This window comes from Globicephala melas, chromosome 21 (genome assembly GCF_963455315.2).
Source record: "Globicephala melas chromosome 21, mGloMel1.2, whole genome shotgun sequence".
Lineage (NCBI taxonomy): Eukaryota > Metazoa > Chordata > Mammalia > Artiodactyla > Delphinidae > Globicephala > Globicephala melas.
Window position 1 is genome coordinate 14,077,754 of NC_083334.1, and position 20,395 is coordinate 14,098,148.

The following is a 20,395-nucleotide window of genomic DNA, read 5'->3' on the forward strand; positions in this document are numbered from 1 at the left end:
GGGTATTGGATTAGGGCCCATGCTAATGACCCTGTCTTATGTTGATTTTATCTGTAAAGATCCTATTTCCAAATAAGGTTACATTCACACAGACTGGGAGTTAGGATTTCATCATATCTTTATGGGCAACACAATTCAGCCCGTAACAGATAGGATACATGCAAACACACCTCAGAGACAGACTGCTTTCAAGGCTGGGATTTGCAAGAGGAGGAGCTTTTCTGTAAGCCTTCTTGACAGTATCTGCCTACTTAAAGAAAATCCTGTGCATAGAGGGAAGTGGTTAGTAATGAAAGCATAGAAATATCTGAAGTTAGAGAGCTGAAGACAGGTGGGTGAATCCCGCACTGTTCATGTAGGGTTGCTCTTCCAAGGTGGAGGAGGGTGCTTTGCTCCTCTGGTTACTGCCCTCTGTGTATGGAATATATATCATATATATGACTCACTCCCCTTGCTTTGATTCTGTGCTCACCTAACAATCTTCCAACTTAATTTGACCTCAACAGGAATTCCTCCCCTAGGGAAAGAGCAGAGGACAACACTGCAGTTATTAGTTACCACATTTGAGTTGGGGCTTACGCATCAGTATTTTTGAGTCATGTTGGTGGGGCTCCATCCTAAGAGGCTGGTCAGCTATGAAGGTCCTGGGCCTGTAAAATCAGGAACCCTGAGACATGGCAGCAGACAAGGGCTGCTCCCAAGGAACTGGGTGAGCTGAACCAAGCTTCACTCAGCAATGACCCTTTTTGCTGCCTGTCCATTCAAGTTAAATTACATATGTTCGGAATCAATCAGTTGATTAGCAGCTTAAACCTGAACTCTCATACTCCAGAAATGATCTGAATACATGTTTTTATTAACCTTCCCTCCTATCAGAGAGCTGGCCATGGTTCCTTTGGTCTTGTCAGATTGGGTAAGTCCCAGATCTTTTGGAATCAGGGTTATCGTTCCCAGGTTTATGGTCAAATTCCTCACCATCAGCCCAGAGTTCTGCGAATCTGGTGAAGCTCTAAGGGTGATGGAGAAATTGGAGAGTGTTCCTTTAAGGCACGGATCAAGGAGGGGACCAGGTGTCCGTTGTAGACGCAGCCCCAGGCTGCAGTCTAGGGCCCAATTAGCAGTGAGCTAAGCAGGGTTTTTGTTTAGCTTAGCAACGGCCTGCGCGGTCCCGGGGGCCCGTCGGGGTATCTGCGGCGGGCGGAGGCCCGGGCCTCTATCCTCAGCTCGCGGTGGCTCTGGCAGCTGCAGAAGTCGCCTCCGTGGGCTCCCGGACCCCTGGCCCTCGGGGTCTCGCAGCACTAGGGCAGAGAAGGGACTGCTCCCCGCGTCGGGGAAGGTCCGGCCGAGCGGGGCCGAGCGCCTGGCGGGGATCCTCCGCGTGGAGAGAGCACCAGAGGCTCCCGGGGTGCGCGGCTTGAGGGGACCCCACGACCCCCGTCCCCGCCCCGGGCCGCCTCGTCGCCATCCCTACGGGCGGCGGTGGATGGAGCCCCGCAGCCCGGCTCCCCGCGGGTTTGAGGTTCGGGCAGCAGCCAGGACAGCATTTCCAAGGCCAGGACATGAAGGTCGCTGTGTTGGACCTTGGGTCTCTCTTTGCCAAAATCTTCAAGACCTCTACGGCGCCCGCGGCGGTTCCCTCGCCGGTCGCCTCCTCCAGCCACTCGCGAGGCGCAGCCACCGCAGGGCCGGCGGGCATCGGGGCGGGCACCTGGCTTGGCACGGCCCCGCCCTTGACCCTCTTTCCAGCCCTGGCGCCCGACTCCCGCTCCGGTTCGCGGGGGGCACCAGCCCTGCAGCAGCCGACACCCGCCCCGCTCCGTCCTCTGCTCGCCGCCTCCCACCCCCGGGTCTCGGTCGCGAGCCGCACGGCAGAAGCGGGAGGGACGCCCCTCTGGCTGCCCAGTAGCCCGAGAGCAGCCAAAGTCCGGTCCTCGCCCCCGCCCCTGCCCGCGGCCCCCTCCAGCGGCGTCTGCGGCGCAGCCGGCTCCCCAGCCCCCCAGGTGGCCGTGGCGCGGCCGCCCCCAGGCCCTGGCGGGGTCTTGGCGGCGCTGCCGTCCATCGGGGGCTCCGCGGGCAGCGGCAGTGTGACCGCGAGCGCACGGAACCGTCGCCCGCCCGGCCCCGGGGAGCGAGAGCCCGGCGCTCGGGTGCCCCCCGGGCCTGGCCCCAAGACCCTGTTCTTCACCCTGCCGGACCTCGGCGAAGAGTGGGCCTCGGACAGCGACTCGGAGGACGGCCGAGAAGCGTGAGTAACGGCTGGGGCCAGGCAGGTCCTTCTTGGGTTGGGACCCCTGCGCCTCCACCTGTCACACCCACCTTGCCAGGCGCCCGTTACAAAACTGCACTATTTGCAGTAACTTCCACTAAGTGCCCTGGGTACGTCCCTGCACTTTTCTTGGATCCTTATTCCTCGGCTTTCTTTTCTTTTCAAACAGAGGCTGTGACAGGCTTTTGATCAACTTTCTCGGAGGTAATCCTCTGCTGTTCACTAGCAGAGAGGGAGGGAAGATGAAGCGGGACTTGAAGGAGAGGAGGACAAAGTTTTGTTTCTTTTCTAGCTGAAGTTTTGACTCAGGTCATTTGATAGCCAGGTTTCCTTAAGGACTTTGAAAGGAGCCTTTCTCTAATGCAGGATACGGCGGACGTGCAGGGTACCCAATACCTACACTGGCGGCTATAATTTTAAGAAATGGTGAGACACACGGCGCCTCCCTCCTTTTCAAGGATCAGCCCCAATTCTCATCCTAAGTGGGATTTTTTGTGTGTGAGACATCGAGTTGATTTACATATGTATAACATCATCTGACTCAATGGATTTGTATCATATAGCCTAGAGCTCCTGTGTTACTGCCATGGGGCCCTGAGGTACTCCGGAAACGCTGACTGACTTCGTGGGAGCCATCTCAATGGGAATTAGGGGACACGTCCCTCAACACACCGACATACACACACACACACTCACATACTACCCTTTCACCACCAGAAGCAGTGATGAAAACATCCCTCTTGTAAAATGTGGATTTTAGAACAAAGGCAAATTTTATTTTTTTAATGAGAAGATATAGCTCCTCTTAGTGGGTATAAAAATGTTCAGCCTTCTTGAATTTCACAAAAGGATAGTGAAATGTTCAAAGGCAAACCAGAAAGTCCCGTTCACAGATGGAGATTTCTGTATTGTAATCTAGCAAAGGAAGAATGGTCAGGGAAGAATGGTCAGGCCTGTTAGCAGAGAAGCTCTCTTCTCCCCCCAAAAATGGACAGGAAAACTTTTGCATTAAGACTGATTCTAACTCAGTCAAAATTTAAATAACTATTTTCACAAAACTGCGTGACGTTCATCTCAGTGCTAAAATAAGTTAAAGAGTAAGTTGTTCCTTTACATTTAAAATATTATATTATGAAATAGATGAATCAACTGATTTTTTTTTTTCCCTAAGGAAAATCAGTTGCATTTGGATAAGTGGCTAGAAGGAATTAGGCCTTTGTTATTGGCTACTGGTCCTTAACATTTATGCAATTAATGTTTTATGAGCAAATAGATATACACACTGACCTTAAACTCTAGTCTTAGTGTTTTTTTCCAACAGGCACTGAAACATTCAGCATGGCCAGTGGAAAGCACTGGTGTTGATTTCCGTTCTTAAACATCTTAAACCATGTTTGCATTGTCCAAAAATGCTTAATGGATACTTTTTGAATAACACTGTATTTGGCACTATTTACAGTATGCTAATCTACATTAGCAAAGATATCCAATTGTACCGAAAGGGCAGACATTGAATTTTACACAATTGCTTTGAGGAATAATAGGTACAGATACGTGTGTTCAAGGATGTTCCTAATTATGTGCCTTTGTTCTCTCCATGGGATGTCTGACAGCCCTTCAAGTACATTAGTTTTGTATTTTTTTTACATATGCAAATAGTCGTGTTCCCTTCCTTCCATACCTCCTTTCTTTTTTTAATCATGAAGTTAACAAACGGATAAGGGAAAAGAAGAAAGAAAGGAATTTTTCCTTCAGTCTTATAGACCTTTTGCATCTTGAAGTATATTTTTTTCACTCCCAGATTTCTGGGGTGGCTATCTATAACACTGAATAAACAAACATGCTTCAGCACTGGATTTAAATTTTACAACTACTACCTTATCTGTCAGTTTGCAGCTGCTAGTTATTAGCCTGCCGCTAAACTAGCAGTTAGCGGCTGCTAGTTATTAGCCTGCCTGATTAATAACAAAATCGTGTACTTGGTTTTCTCAAGCCCAGGGATGCAGAGAGTGGAAGATGGTTAAAGTAAGAATAAGAGAGGGAGGGGGGAAAAGCACAGCTAGAGAGAATGTGGATAGGTGTAAAACAAGTGCAAGCAAATCTTGAGAAACATGAATCTAATTTGAAGACCACCACACTCATTTACAAAGAAAAGTCCTCATTCACAGTTTCTATTTTTTGGAAGAAAACCCATGTATTTTACCTTTGACCTGATTCTGTCCTTGGCCTTTGTTAAAACGAAAAATAGTGAAATTACTTTGAGTGGGGACATACGCAAACTTTCAATTCAGAGCCTTTTCATTTTTCACCAAGGTGCTATGTAATAGCATGAGTTTTGATTTCTGATTCATGGATTAAATAAATGACTGGCCCACAGAAGAGGGGTTTGCCCTTTTCAGTCCACAAGACATACTGGTGGCCACATTTGAACCAGAGGCCGAGATACTGAGTGGCCTTATTTACCTCTCTACTGCACCCCCCAGATGTGCGATTCAGCACTTTCATCCTCACCTTCACCTCCCTGTGTCTTTCACATATAACGCCGTCCCTCATTCACACTGGTTTCTGGTCTCCCCAGCCCTCTTTCCTACCTCCTTTTGCATTTCCGGTTTGAACTACACAGTTATCACCTTGTAAAAGGGCTTTTCGTTTGTTCTGCAAATAGAAGAATTTCTAACAGTAGATAAGGCAGATAGATGGAGAATTGCTGTGTATGAAGGTCGGTAGAGTTAAACTTCACATGGTCAGGAAATATTTCTATCTTTTTTAAATTATCGCTGACAACAGAGAGTCATTGCTCTTTTGAGTGACTGAGTTTTCTTGTTAAAGTCACGTAAGTGTGGAAATATCGTAGTTGGTGCCTGCAGGACTTGTTAACTTGACTGCCAATGAAATGAATGCAGGGACTTCTCTGAGGCAGCCCAGAGTTGGAGCGATACTTAAGGACCCAGGCAGGAATCCAATGAGTTGGATTCCAATCTCAAACCATTTGCTAGCTGTGTAATTCTGGGCAAGCTCTTCAGTTTTCCAAACTGTAGGTTTTCCACCTGGACAAAATGGACATAATAATACTCTCCTCACAGGGATGTTCCAAAAATTCATTGAAATAATATTTTAAGTGCCTAACACATGGAGAAGTGTTTAAAAAATAGTATCTGATTATTATCTGCTTCTTGGCACAGGAATGAAAATAGAAAACATGTTTCATTGAAGGATACACTGCAGGAGAAAAAGAGAGCGACAGAAAAAATTCATTGATATTTATTGTACAACTGTAATAAATGGCATCTTTTAGTGCAATTATTTGGGAGAACAAGTTGCAGTACACTCTAATCTTTCATTATTTTCCCTGTAAAATTTACAGAAGATAAAGGTTACTTTAATTAGTATTACTACTCATTGCTGTACAATACCTGGAAGAAAATGTATTTGCCACCCTGGGATCAAACTTTTTTACTTTGCGAGACACTGCTGAATAACCAGTAGCATCACAAATCAAATCGTACATAGCCAGTACTTTGTATAGCTCTTGCGCATTCCTACCCAGTGATCGTATTATATATATGCACAGCATATCTTTTTTTAAATGATAAACTCTTTGTCCTGTGACACTTAACACACATCCACAAAAGGCATTTAATAAATACTTATTAAAAGAATAAATGAAAGTATTTTCATCACAGAATCCACTTTCATGGATTCCTAACCTTATAAAAATCAAGAGGAAATTTAAATGTCCTTCTTTAAGAAATTGTCTTGGGCCTTCCTGTTTCATTGTCTTGGAGTTTTCCCAGAGTTAGTAATGCTTCCTGCTGGGAGTTTGCATTTCCACAGGGATGAATGGTGAGCTCAGTAGACAATTGTCATACGACTGTTACTTTCTATTACAGTCATATGACCATCAATTTCGTTAAAAATAGTAATGAACTTGACTTGGTCGTTCATGTCTAGCATTTGCTTAAACCCAAGAAAAGAATTTTGTTCTTAATGTCATACAGTAGGTTTTTAAGCTTTAAATTATCTTCTTTACTTTGTTATTATATTTGAAGTCTCAAAAATTGAATTTGAGCTATCATGTTCTGCTGTGTATTTAAAAAACACATTCTGAATTTCTTCTAATGTGATAGGTAACGTGTGTACTTGATATGTTAGCAGTTACCAGTTAGTTACCTGTTACCAATCCGTGATAAGTACAGAAAGTGAGGATAAGTCTTTAGAAAAGTTTATAGCAATTGACAGAGTAACTTTATGTCTGTTGACTGATAACAAACTTTTGGATTTGTATTTTGTGTATCTTTTTTTTCCATTTTACTTCCTAGTAATTTATTTTCATTACACTTTAAAAATTATAACATCCACAATTTATAGGAAATTTTTTTTTTTTTTTGAGGTATGCGGGCCTTTCACTGTTGTGGCCTCTCCCCGTTGCTCCGGACGCGCAGGCTCAGTGGCCATGGCTCACAGGCCCAGCCGCTCCGCGTCATGTGGAATCTTCCTGGACCGGGGCATGATCCCGTGTCCCCTGCATCGGCAAGCGGACTCTCAACCACTGCGCCACCAGGGAAGCCCCATAATATTATTCTTTACTTTTTTTTTTCCCCTGTCATGTCTCCTTTCATATAAATAGTATTAGCAGGTATGTGTTTATTTTAGGTACCATCAGTTTTCCTGATTCACACACACACATACACACCCTACATATATATACATATGTATGTATCATTAATTTCAGAATTTATAACCACTTACCACTTTAAAGCTGATGATTTGTAAACATGGTGAGGACCCTAGTATCCGTAGTTCAAGAAATGGATCATTGTTTTGCTGTTGGTAGTTGGTTTCTTATTATCATCTTAGGGTTGTCCATTAAGAGTCAGATTCAAAATAAATAAACTGGATTTTTCACTATTAAATGTAATAGGCATGGTTTACCTCTGTAAATGCTGAGCTGGAGGAATAGGTGGGCTTCTTTGTACCTATTCAGATTTAGAAGGCCTTAGATCTCAAAGGAGAATGGATGCCCACAGCAGGCTGGACTGTGTTCCAGTGTCCCCTTTATTCATTGTAATTATTAAGAATCTCTTACTGGGAAAAGGCACGCGACAGGTGGTGTCTGCCCTTGGACATGTTACTTTGAAAATGTGTATTACTTCAGCCAACTCACCCGTATTTCTCTCAGTTTATGAAAATGGTGGCTTGGCCATTTTGCTATCTCACGGCATAGAATCTGGTGACTCTAGTCCTGGTATTATTGTATGACTTCAAGATTGAAACAAGCACATATTAATAAACCAAAACACAGGTGTACTCTCCGGTTTGTAGAAAAGTTATTGGACTGTATAGATAAAGCATCTGTTTGAAGATGGGAGAGACAGGACGGCATCGGAAGCAAATCTTCGGTGCCTAAGTAGACCTAGAGTTCCTGTTAATCAGATTAGCATCTTGCATTTAACAGGCTGAGACTTGAATTTTTTTTAAACCTCCCTCTACTTCCCTGCCCTCCCCCCCGCCACGCCCAACTAGGAATCCTTCGATGGGAGGGTGGGGGTAGGTGAAATTGTCTGTATTTCTCCGGTTCATTCAAATTCTATTTAAAAGGATTAAGGACAGCAAACACCTGTCTGGGTAGCCCCGGGGAAGGGGTAGGAAGGCCAGACCGGTGCGCACTGGAGGCCCAGAGAGGGCAGTGGGGCCGGCGGGTGCCCAGAGGCCTAGTGGCCCGTGGTCAAAGCTCAGGACACTGGGTTATAAAATGTGGCCCCTGGCAGCGGGAAGGGGGCACGGCGTGGTTTTCCGGAGGTCGGGATCCGGGGAGAGTGGGACGCGGACCGAGGGCAGAGGGCGGCGGGTGGGAGTGGGGGGCGCCGGCAGGCTCCGGAAGAGGGGACGCCGCGGGGAACCTCCGACTGGCCCAGCCCGACCCCAGCGAGGGGCGCGGCGGCCAGCGGAGGAGGAGGAGGGAAGGGCGTGGGCCGGGAGGCGTGGCGTTGCCGCGCCGCGCCGCGCCGGAATCTGGCGCTTTCGGGGCCGAGGGAGCCGGGGCGGGGGAAGCAGCGCCGGGCGAGCGGAGAACACCACGCCCATGGACCGCGCAGCCCGGGCTGGGAGCGCCCCTGGCCGCGCCGCTCGAGACTCGCGGTTCCCGGCGGTGCCGCGGCCGCACGTGCAGGGCTAGCGGGCGGGGCGCAGGGCTGGGCGGCCGGGGAGCCCGGGCCCCGGGGGCGCGGGGGCGCCGCCTGCAGGGGGCCGGCTCGGGGTGGCAGCGCCGGGCGGCGCCCAGGCCTAGGGGCTCTGGGCCTGGCCCGCGGGACGCGAGCCCAGACCTGGGGCTGATGGTGATTGGGTGAGTCCTGATCTGGGAAGGGCGGGGAGGGGGGGGGGATGAGCTTGCCTTCGTGTCACCTTTTTGTGCCACAAGCGTGATTTTTATCTGCTTGCAAAGTCAGAGTCCATCTGGTCTGTTTCCCTGCATCCATTCCTGAAATCTCTTGCTGACGCCATCAGGCCCTCCGGAGCGTTCGTGGCGTCTGAGATGACATCTCTTCAGTCCCAAGAGCCGGGAGCCTCGGTTGCTTCTAGAATGAGCTTGTATAAGTCAGGGCTTACCATCCTGCGTTCCAACCCATTCAGAATGCAGTACTCATTTCAGACAATCTTTTTAAGCAGAAATATAAATTTTGAAACCTGCCATCACTGTTTAATAATTGAATTTCATTTTTAAAGTAAATTTATTTATCTACTTATTTTTGGATGCGTTGGGTTTTCATTGCTGCGCAGGCTTTCTCTAGTTGCTTCGGGGCTGTGCAGTGTGCAAGCTTCTCATTGCGGTGGCTTCTCTTGTTATGGAGCGCAGGCTCTAGGCACGTGGGCTTCAGTAGTTGTGTCATGCGGGCTCAGGAGTTGTGGTGCACAGGCTTAGTTGCTCCGCGGCATGTGGGCTATTCCCAGACCAGGGCTCGAACCCTTGTCCCCTGTACTGGCAGGTGGATTCTTAACCACTGCGCCACCAGGGAAGTCCGTAATAATTGAGTTTCTATAGGGCAAAGTGGCAGAGGTTTGTGGGTTATCAAGAGGCAACTTTTTTTTTTTTTTGCGGTACGCGGGCCTCTCACTGCTGCGGCCCCTCCCGCCGCGGAGCACAGGCTCCGGACGCACAGCCTCAGCGGCCACAGCTCGCGGGCCCAGCCGCTCCGCGGCATGTGGGATCTTCCCAGACCGGGGCACGAACCCATGTCCCTTGCACCGGCAGGCGGACTCTCAACCACTGCGCCACCAGGGAAGCCCAAGAGGCAACTTTTAAAAAGTAAAAGTAGATAATCTAGTAATTTCTTTGACAACTGGAATGGAGTGACTCGGGGAGATTGAGACTGAGCTTTAATTTAACTTTGATGCACCAACAAATTAGTGCAATATAGTTTGGTGGTTGCACTTCAGTCTACCCTAAAACCCAGATCCTGTTCTGAAATGAACAGCCTTTAACCTTCCGACTACCAGCATTTTATCATCTCTAAAATGTAAGCCGTATGGACAGGAACTAGTGTAAAACTGTTATGTCTACGTATTATGTAATAAAAGCTTATTAGACATCCCAGCACTTTCAAGTTTTAAGATATTTATAAGACACATACTGTAAATTGTGTATACTTTCCTAGACTCTATAGATTACATGAGTTGATAGTTACAGGGAATTAAAGATGTTCAATATTATGCCTGAAATAACTCTACAATGGATGGTTAGAGGACAGAGAAACCACAAGATTCAAAACAAAACGTAAAAAGAAAAAAGGCAAGTTCTATACATTCTGTTCTTCATTCACAATGTCAGTAATGTGGTTCCTGGAGAGACATGGAGATCAGATGGCCTGGGTCCTGGAACCAGCTGCAGCCCTATCTATCTGCTTTGTGACCTTGGAGAGTCATTGAGTTTACTGGGCTCAAATTCCTCTTCAGAATTCCTCTGAACTTTGTGGTCAAACGTATATGTTATTAAGCTGAACTCTGACGTTTAAGACATTCCACAGAAGTATAGGGACTTCGAAGGAGAGGAGGCAGGGAAGAGCCCAGGAGAAAAGAGCTGGAGAAACGGTGTGGAGGCAGCTGGTGTTTTCAGGCATCTGTTTTATGGTAATCCGTCCCCTACCCAGCATCCCTGAGTCTTGAAGACCTCCTGTCCTCAGCTACACCTTGAAGTGCGTAGGAATGCTGATCTGCGCAAGGATATGCTACAATGTCAAGAGAGGAATTCCTTCTTCCATTTTGTAAACAGCTTTCTTCTTAGTTTGAAAAGTCACCCCTTTTCCCCCTTAGAAAATGGCGAATTTTCTGAAGGAAGAAATTATTGTTCATTGAAAACAAAACAAACTGGCCTGAGTCTGATTAGTGAATTTAGCTTTCCAGTTGCACAAAAGGCAGAGGAGAAGCTCAAAGAAAGAAAGGTGTATGTGAGTGGATTAGACACTCCATAAAAAGTCATTTTGGGAGAGATCTGCTACGCTAAGAGCTGTGGATCTTCCTTCTTCATAAAGGATGAAAAATTCTCCGGCAACATCTTGGATGTGGAGGATATTTTCATGTCCAGTCACAATGTCATCTTTTGTATTAAGCAGGAACATTCTGAGTAATTAGAGGGCCAAAGCACGCTCTTTGTTTGAGGTACTAATTTAGTCTTTGCCTAGTGATTCTTCCAATAAACAGAGAGCATCTCTAGGTGTCAGGCAGTATTTTAAGTGCTACAGATAGAAGACAATAAAGTATCAGGAACATCCCAATAAAAAACTAAAGTCCCAAGAGAGATAGGAAATGCCGGGAGAGCTGAAAAAAACCCAAGAAAATGGTGTTTTCATCATGTGGCATATGCCAGCAATAATAGCAGTGAAAGCAACCTGATTTACCCGGCTTGATTACGTAAACACTTTACAGACTTCATCTAATTTAAGTCTCACAACAACTGGAGAAGTAACTTCTCAAGCACACAGCCTGTCAGTGGCAGAGCAAGATTCTAATCCATGTTATTATTCTATGGATATTACAAAAGAACAGTATTTTATCTAATTCACCACCCTGAGGTTTAAAATTCTTTCTCAATAACAAGCAAATTAACTCATATACCAGTATATAGTTTGTAACATTCAAAGCAGATCTATTTGATGTAATTTTTTGTTGATTGCCTCTTTTAATGTCATAAGCATTTTTATGTTTATCTAGAGTTATAGAGTCACGTGGAAATGACTGAATAGGGCTAGAGGTAAAGCAATTTATTGGCATAAAAGCTTGTCCTGTGTTCTTTTCTCTGCTACTCTTTCTTTAACAGCTTTATTCTCAGGATTGCTTGGTGTACTTATGACTGTTGAGCACTAAAGAGAGGAAAAAAATCCAATAATTCTGTTATTCTCTCTTGTAAAGATATCTATATGATCGCTCACCTCTGTTTATAGTAATTAATTTGTTTTAAAAATTATCTTTTTTGAAAAAAAAAAAAAAAAAAAAAAATTATCTTTTTTGTAGAGTACTGTAGGTATACAACTAAGGACAGAACTGATTCTCTGATTAATATTTTTTTAAAACTATTTACATAGAGAAATATAAATGATGAAAATTAGGTACCATTTAATTGAAAGCAAAAGCAAACTTTTTAAATGAGTGGTGTCCCTGTTAGAAATATTGAAAGTTGACATTTTTTCCCCAAATGACTATCATATCTTAAGTTAATATAAAATATAAGTTATTTGTATGGGAAAATATTATTTCTATAAAAGAACAGAACTTGTTTACTGTTAAACGTTAGGAAGGTATTTAACTAGAGGGAAGTAAATGTTTTAAAAAGTTCAATGAAAGGACATTTTAATGATTAACACTAACTGGGCTATACAAGCCAGGTTTAATGCCTTATTTAAAATTGAGAGATTTCTTCTGTTTTAGTTTTCCATTACTCTTAATATTTTAAAACTCTCTACAAATCAGGCTACAAACCAAGCTAGAATGCCAAACTAAAGTGAGTTATTGTTTGTGTGTTTCAGTCATTTCTTTTATTTCTTTATGTGTTTAGTGATTCAAACAAAGTTGATATATTTCGGAATTAATAAGGAATTATCGAGTTTTTTTCGTGCAAGGCTGGTTGGCTTTTGCAAGCTCCAGGGCACCTGGTCAAGGGATACGCGGGACCTGAAATCTAGCTCATGTTTCCACTGCCGAGTTTTGGAGTGAGGCTCCACCTAGGTTTGGAGCAACTTATATCAGTCTGGCTGAGTCACAAGAAGTTGTTTTTTTCCCAGTTTACATAACAGTTCATGTAGGTTAATAACAACCTTGATTCTAAGAAAAATAAAAATGGTAGGGAACTAGGCTCAGTGTCTTGAGGTGTGTGTGGGGCGTGTGTGTGCACACACCTGTGTGTTTAGGGGGACATGGTAGGAGGAGAGGGGCAACTTTCTACAAAAGGAAATTTTAAATGTCTTAATGAATACACTTATTACATTACAGATACTTTTCATATTTTATTTTATTTTTTCAGAAGAGGACTGCCAGAAGGATCTGGAAAGCAGAGTTTTCCTGTGAAAAGCAAAGATCCTTTACCTACACATTTTACAAGAAATGTACAGAAAGCCATTGATAAATATACCCGGTAAGAATTAGTCTGTTAAATGTGTCTGATTGCAGAATGAAAATGTGCCCATAGTGAATATGGGAAACAAAGTCACTGATGGGCCATGAATTTCCACAAGTAAAATTAGCAGGTTTATTTTTAGCCAACTGAAATGTTGCACTGTATAAATCTTTTAAAGTCAGTGTGCTGTGAAAATTAACCAATATATTTAAATAAAGAAAGAGGAAGTAGGCACAAGGTCAAGCCACTTCCCAGTATGACCTCTTCTCAGTAAATGTTATTTATGTTACATTTCTTCCTACAGTGAATCCGTGTCATCATTTTCATCAAATGGAAACCCCATGCCCACAGAAGCTCCCAACTCCTGGTCTGGGTCTGGGACACAGAGTTCAACCACAGGCTTATCAACCGAGAGGAGCTCCATTTACTCTTGGAGAGATGATGTATGTCTCACAAAATTTTGGATAATCCCATGGTTATAACTTATAATGATGACTTGCTTTCTTATTTAAAAAAAAATCTTTTTACCAATTTTAAAAGCATTACCTAGTCCACACATACATATACATAAATATAAAAGCACTTACATGTCACACATGAAAACTGAAATTACAGAAACTCTAAGTAAAAATTGCCCATAATCACATAGTCCAGAGTCTTAGATGTTGTTAATTTTGTTTTTTCCACCTCCCAACCCTCCCCCTCAGGTTGTTATATATGATTTCTTGTATAATACCTATGGCTGGAGATTCAGGAGAGACTGACAGTTAGGGGCTTGAGTAAGAGAAAAATTGGGGGAAAATAAAAGCCGTAAAGAAGAATCACCATGATTAGGGAATTTCCCCTGAATATTCTAGAATATTCTAAGCCAGATGTTTTACTTTGAACGCTAGCTGGAAGATGTTAACTGTAACCCTTTAGGGCGACTCCGCTGGGTGGGACTTGAAGTCTGCAGCCCAGGCTCATGTTCAGATCTCTGTGATTGCATGGTGGCCGACCTCTTATACCCTCAAGAGTCGGTGAGAATTCGCAGACACAGGCTTTGGTGAGGCCCCTGTGGCTGTGGACGAGTCCCCAGGCGAGCTCCTTGGATGTTCTAAGTCCTGCCTCTTTCTTGTTTGTGTTCTGGTTTTCATTTACTTATTTAAAGGCCGCTCTTGCCCGCATGGCGCGCGGGGGTCTGCTCCCAGGGATGGTTTTTTTTTTTTTTTTTTTGCGTTACGCGGGCCTCTCACTGCTGTGGCCTCTCCCGCTGCGGAGCACAGGCTCCGGACGCGCAGGCTCAGCGGCCATGGCTCATGGGCCCAGCTACTCTGCGGCATGTGGGATCTTCCCAGACCGGGGCACGAACCCGTGTCCCCCGCATCGGCAGGCGGACTCTCAACCACTGCGCCACCAGGGAAGCCCCAGGGATGGTTTTGTAGCAGCGATTGTGCAAGGGGCCAGAGGGAGTGGGCCGTGCTGCGGGGGGAGACTGAAGGGGAGCCAGCTGTGAGTCAGGCCCTTTCAGACAGGATGGGACTCTCACTTGGGATGAACAGCCCGCACCCTCACGCCCGCGCCCTGCCGCCCTGGCTCTTCGGTCAAAAGTGTGCCGACGGGAAGATGGCTGAGGACCATTGCTTTATGAAGCAATACGGTCCAAATTCTGGGATTCCTTTGGTACAAATTTTCAGGTAATTATCCATAGAGAGTCTTATGCCTTCCATGTGTAGAATTTATTCCAGCCCCTAGACAGTAAATTTTGCTTTGAATCTAAAAACATTCATTTACTTTTTGATAGGTAATATTTGCAAAAGCAACAAAATACAAAAGACCGAAAAATGAAAATAAGCCCTCTTCCACACTCCAGCCACCCAGTCCCCTCGTAGGAGGCAAATACTCTTCTGAGTTTTCTCCTTATTTTCATTTTAAAAGGGGTAATTCAACTCCCCTGCAGTCTGGGAATCTAGTTTGTTATCAGTTGGGGGGAAGAAGTAACATGGAAAATATCGAATTTTTGCTGTGAAAATCTATGAAAAGTCTGTGAAAATCAACCTAAATTGACCATTTTGCATCAGGTATGTCAGGCTGAATACGCACTTGGCCGCTCTGAGTTGTGGGTTAGATTTCAGGTTCACCTGCCACCCTCCAACCCTCGGGGAGAAAACTGAACAGGGCTCTCGCCCTGCAGCCCCCGGTACAGTGTTGGCTCTTCCAATTGTAGTTATGTTCATTTTTTCCTCACTGGCTGTGGAGACGGTAGGTCTGTTACTTCTCCATCATGGAGAATATATGGAAAGGCTGGAGGGTTTTCTCACTGACCGTTCACTGTGGCCATAGCCCAAGAACCTCTTAAGGCCACACAAGAAAAACGAATGCTCTGGCCCCGCCCTAATAACCACATCTCTTAGGACACCTAAGGTGGGTTTCTTTTTCTGTTTCCTTGATTAAAAGAAAGTGAATGGCCCTTTCTACGAAATAATTTTCCTTTTCATTAGAAAAAAAAGTTTGTAATTTGCAGATGTACTTAGGTGTCTCATGCCCAGCTACATGAGGGACACATGTCTGTGTGCATATATGTGTGCATGTGTAAGTGCTTAGATATATAGTGTGTGTGTCTGTCATTATCCATGTCTGTGTCAATATGTATGTTCATACCTGAAACTATGTCTATGTACAATCTTGAATAGGTCTCATAACTCTAGTTATGAGAATTTCTAGTACTAGAAATTATCTCTATTTAACAGTTAAGGAAACTGAGTCTCAAAGTGGGATGTAATTTTTCAGGAGAGTAAACATTGGAGCCCTGGTATGTCTGGGAGGGCTCCCTCCTATATAAATTTGTAAGTATCATTGATTCTGAAGCCCGTATTTACAACTTCCGGTCTTGTGACTAAATGTGCATTTCTGTTTTAGGAGTTTGACAAAGCCAGTGCACAGAAAGTACAGCAGTTATTCTGGGAGGTCGAGGAAATGTTATTTGAAGGGAAAGTAAGCCCTCACACCCAGAATCTACAGGCTGAATGCAGTGAGTGGGCAAGAAGGTCCCTCCATCTGAGGTAAGGGGATTGTTCACAGTAATTCTCCAGAACGTGTTTGGGAACCGCTCACTCTTGACCTGTTCAATAAGTTGGGTATATTTTGAGTAAAAGCACTTGTCAAAATATGTATCTGGAACACATGTCCTTTACTGAGAAATCACGCCTTTGCAATGGTGTCTGTGGAAATCTGGAGACATTGCGATACTCAAGTGCATTTTAATTTGTGAGAAGCAAATGTAGCTCATCCCCAGAAAGGCATTGCATGCATCACAAATGCGAGAATGGAAGAAGGGCAGGAGTTATCCTTTACCTTCACACGCACTAGTCTGTGAGCAACATGTATCTGCCCTTGAGAGCAGTGCACAGGGCGGGGTTGGGCAGGGGAGGTGAACAGAGTGATTATTTGCTGAGTGATTGGATAGGTGAATCTGACCATCTCACCAAGATTCCTTATGTAGGAAGGATCATCTATTTTTTTTATATCAAAGATGAAAGATGTAGATGAGTAAAAAGGGAAGATGTTCTTCCTTCAGTTACTCAGCCAAACCTACTTAGAGGGAAAAAAATAATCCACGTCAGTTATCTGAAGTTCCTCTATATTATATCTGGGGAGAATAAATTAGAACACTTGTACAAATGTTGATAGGTTTTCTGGTTACCTCAACTAAGTAACTTTTTAAAAATCTTGACTAAATAGGTTTTTATTTTTCCTCTCCAGTCCTTTGTAAGCCCCTGCCTTAGTGTGCACTAGATATTAATGATGGATACGGACTTTTCTAGGCATCATGGTGCACTTGCCTGAAATCCAGGAGCTCAGATCTGTTTCTTTCAGTGTTGTCTTACATAAGATAAAAATGAAGGAGGAGAGGGTAGAAAAAAGAAAAGATGACAAGGACTGTAAGCCTAGTGTATATATTTACATATTTTTCTGCATTATGTATATATCAGTTAACATTTGTAGAGAGCTTCTGTGTGCCCAGCATTACCCTAGTTGTCTGAATCTGGTTACATTATCTATCAGCTACTCGTTAGTCCTACAAGGGCACTATTATTCTATTTTGCATACAAAATCGAACTGATGAAATCAGTGGCTCAGGGAGCCTGAAAACTTTGCCTCAGGTCCCTTCATCAATGGCAAGAACTGTCTGTCCTCTTCCCTCAAAGCCTGTGGTTTTCCTGTGATCCTGTTACACTGCTCATGTACTAATATCTACCTTATCACTTCATACACGCTCCTTCAAAATACTATAGGGAAGTCCATTACCCAACTTTTAAAATTGCAAAACATCTTTCCCTTTCCAATCAAAAATATTAGTTTCCTTTTTTTCACTTGCAGAGTATTAGGAAGACAGCTTGTCCTGCCCACTGATGAAGGGGTCCAGCATTTTCAGGGCAGTAAACCTGCTTCTGCCATCCACAGACCCTTCTCTGACGACTGTGAACCCAGCAGCAACGTCAGAGAGTATGTTGCTAGAAGTTACTTTTGAAAAGTATTTTAAATTGCATTTTAGTTATACTTTTTCATGTCTATCTGAGCCATGAGCCTTGGCTCCAACAATTTGGAAGATTGTTGATTTCAATGAAGGGCAGGTACAGAGCGTTTTTTTTTTTTACCCAAGATGCTTCTGATTTGCAGTTGATGATGGTGATGGTATGTGTGTGTGTAATACAAATATCAAGGGAGTTAACTTTTAAACTGTTTCAAAGACTCTGAAAGGCAGCCTAGATGCAAAATCAAAAACTGCTTTATTGTGATGGATCCTAAGCCACAGGGCAGTAACAGAATAAATAAAGCTCTATTCGTTTTCTTTTGCTCACTAACAGATTTTGGTAAATCCCTCTATGCCATTCACACATATTCGGGACTGTGCCATGATATCCCTTCATTACAGCAAAGAGGATAGAAGCTTGTAGAAAAATTTAGACTTTTAAGAAGCCCTTAAAAATCTGAATGATGTCTGAGCCAAAATGTTGCTTTTAAGTGTATGACTTTTGTCAAATGTAATATTTAGTGATTTTTAAAATTTGGGACTCTGTGGCTTTATGGATAATTTAAAGACCCACCACGATCACGTAGACATTGTATTGTTGACGTTCTGCAAACCCTCACGGAGAATCTGATTTTCCCCATAGGCTGTGCATCTCTGGCTCTCAAATAGTCCCGGCGGCACTCTCAGCCCTCACTCTGCCAGGTCCTGTTGGCACAGGGATTGCGGACCTCACGGCATGTTCATCCCTGGAAGAAGAGGTTTATGATGTGGATGGGAAGATTGAAGAGTATTTCGCTTTTGACAGAAAAGAAGAGTAAATAGAATTTTATTTGATATTGACTTAGTACAATAATATTTATTGGGCATGTATTTTGATTATATGCTCATTTAGTGTTTTGTGCATTTTTCACTTATCCAAAAGATTTTCCATCCTTTTGAGAGTAACGTGCTCCCCAAAGCTTTTAGATTCCTGGCAGGATGTAGATATGCTAGAGCAGCGTTTCCCTTTCTTACTGACAACGTGGCTCAGACAGAAAACAAGAATCGTGTTCAGCATGTTGTAGAAAGTGGAAAGGCAACTAGCGGCCTTTGTCCCCTGGGGCTCCAGGTGCCCTATACCTGGCCACCCATGGGGGCAAAGGGGAAAGTCCAGTCTTTGCACTAAATGCCTATTTGGTTCTTAGACAAAAGCTATCAGTATTGCATAATAAACATTTGCCTCCTGATTGAAAGCTGATACATTAAAAAATAGCAAAGTGCTGTTTAAAAAAGAATGTTGGGTTTATTTATATATGTACGATGTATATATATGCGTGCATGTTGGATAGATAGATAGGTGGCATTATTTGAACTTCAACCTTTGATACTTTAGTGATGAAAATGGGTTTTGTCCTTAGTGACGAGGACTGTCTTGAACAAAACCCAGCTCAGCACCACAGGACGTGGCATAAGCACGGACTTCCTCCTGTTTCCCCACATGACTGTGTCAGAGATGCGGTGGCTGCAGAAGTGTTTGATCACATCTGGACAGCTGTGGTGGAAATACTGGAAAAGCTGACTAGAAAAAACTGGGAAGTTACACTCACAGGTACTTAATTTGTACTTAATAAGTTGACCTAATGAAAAGAAAAAATAATTCCTGTTCCTCAGCTTTCTGCCCCACGAGTTTGGCCAAATCTAGGACCTGACTGGGGTGAGAAGGGAAGTTGGGTTTTCTGCCTTTATTCACAAGTGAGCTTTAATCACTTCATAAAGGACATTCTCGTTTTTTGAGCTATAAAAATGAGGTAGAGGCATTCCTGAAAAAAACACAGAAATACACAAGAAAGAAGCTACAAGTCACTTTTTAAATTCTGGCTTAAAAAAATTACCTAACTGGGGCTTCCCTGGTGACGCAGTGGTTGAGAGTCTGCCTGCTGATGCAGGGGACACGGGTTCGTGCCCCGGTCCGGGAAGATCCCACATGCTGCAGAGCGGCTGGGCCCGTGAGCCATGGCTGCTAAGCCTGCGCGTCTGGAGCCTGTGCTCCGCAACGGGAGAGGCCACAACAGTGAGAGGCCCGCGTACCGCAAAAAAAAAAAAAAAAAAAATTACCTAACTAATGTCTAATAATGGGATATTGTTTTTTAACTATAGATGACATTATTTATAAAATAAAATGTAAACAAAGCTAATTTATTAATCACTTCATTTACCTGTATAAAATGTTCTCTAAACTACTTGAAACTGAGCAGAAACAAATTATGGAAATTTCAGTGGTGGACAGTAGTGACTAGTATTAACCAATTTGTATAATAGGGAAATAATCATTAAATATTAATAATTAAATTTTACTTAATTAAATTTACTTAATTAAATGTTACTTTTCCCAATCAAGGGGATTAATTGGGATATTATAAAGTACCAGGAATCCTCCTTGCCCCAGTGTATAATCCCGATTTTTCTATGTCCCACTGCAATGACAGTCATTTCATTAGATGCTCTTGGAAAGTGTCAGCCCATTGCTCTGTGGGGTCTGTCCTCTCTATAGGAAGGTTCAGCAGCCACAGCAGACTCATGGTATCTCAAGAACAGATATTCTCTTTGAACAGGGGATTTTAAGTACATGTATTTGATAGTATTTTTCTTAATAATATTGATTTTTCTTTGGCACAGAAGGAAAAAAACAGAAAGAAAAATCGAAAGTAGCTGAGACTAAATCTCCACCTATGGTCGTTTCCTGTATTAATGCTGATGTGTCCAGTGTTCCCCCGTCCAGAAGTTCTGAAACTCGAAGTGTATCCCTGGCTTCTCATCTTAACCCACCTCAGGTAGATGCTTTTCCACTCTCTCTTTCCTTCAATCTTTATATCTCTGGCCTCAGTTTGTCAAGAGTGCCATTCTATTAAATTCTGTTATCAAGATATTTGGGTCTGTTGGCCAATAAGACTAAAATTTAAAAATAATTATTTCATGGGGTTGAATAGAATCACCAGATTCTTTGATAGAGTAGGGACACTCAGATTTGAGACTT

At 43.7% G+C, this 20,395-nt stretch overlaps 1 protein-coding gene across 6 annotated transcripts in view; it reads left to right on the forward strand.

Moving 5' to 3' along the window:
* Positions 1 to 1,128: 1,128 nt before the first annotated feature.
* Positions 1,129 to 20,395, forward strand: part of FAM149A (family with sequence similarity 149 member A) — a 30,218-nt gene continuing 10,951 nt past the window's right edge. For 3 of the 6 annotated variants that reach the window (XM_060291786.2, XM_060291784.1, XM_060291785.2), the window contains exons 1-8: positions 1,132 to 2,245; positions 12,777 to 12,887; positions 13,174 to 13,312; positions 15,768 to 15,910; positions 17,229 to 17,354; positions 18,026 to 18,196; positions 18,780 to 18,970; positions 20,038 to 20,192. In XM_060291786.2, coding sequence (XP_060147769.1) covers positions 1,560 to 2,245; positions 12,777 to 12,887; positions 13,174 to 13,312; positions 15,768 to 15,910; positions 17,229 to 17,354; positions 18,026 to 18,196; positions 18,780 to 18,970; positions 20,038 to 20,192 — 1,722 coding nt within the window. In that variant the 5' untranslated portion in view covers positions 1,132 to 1,559. Of the gene's footprint in view, positions 2,246 to 8,276; positions 8,610 to 12,776; positions 12,888 to 13,173; positions 13,313 to 15,767; positions 15,911 to 17,228; positions 17,355 to 18,025; positions 18,197 to 18,779; positions 18,971 to 20,037; positions 20,193 to 20,395 lie in introns of those variants that run through there. The other 3 variants (XM_060291787.2, XM_030831350.3, XM_060291788.1) reach the window with 3 other exon arrangements.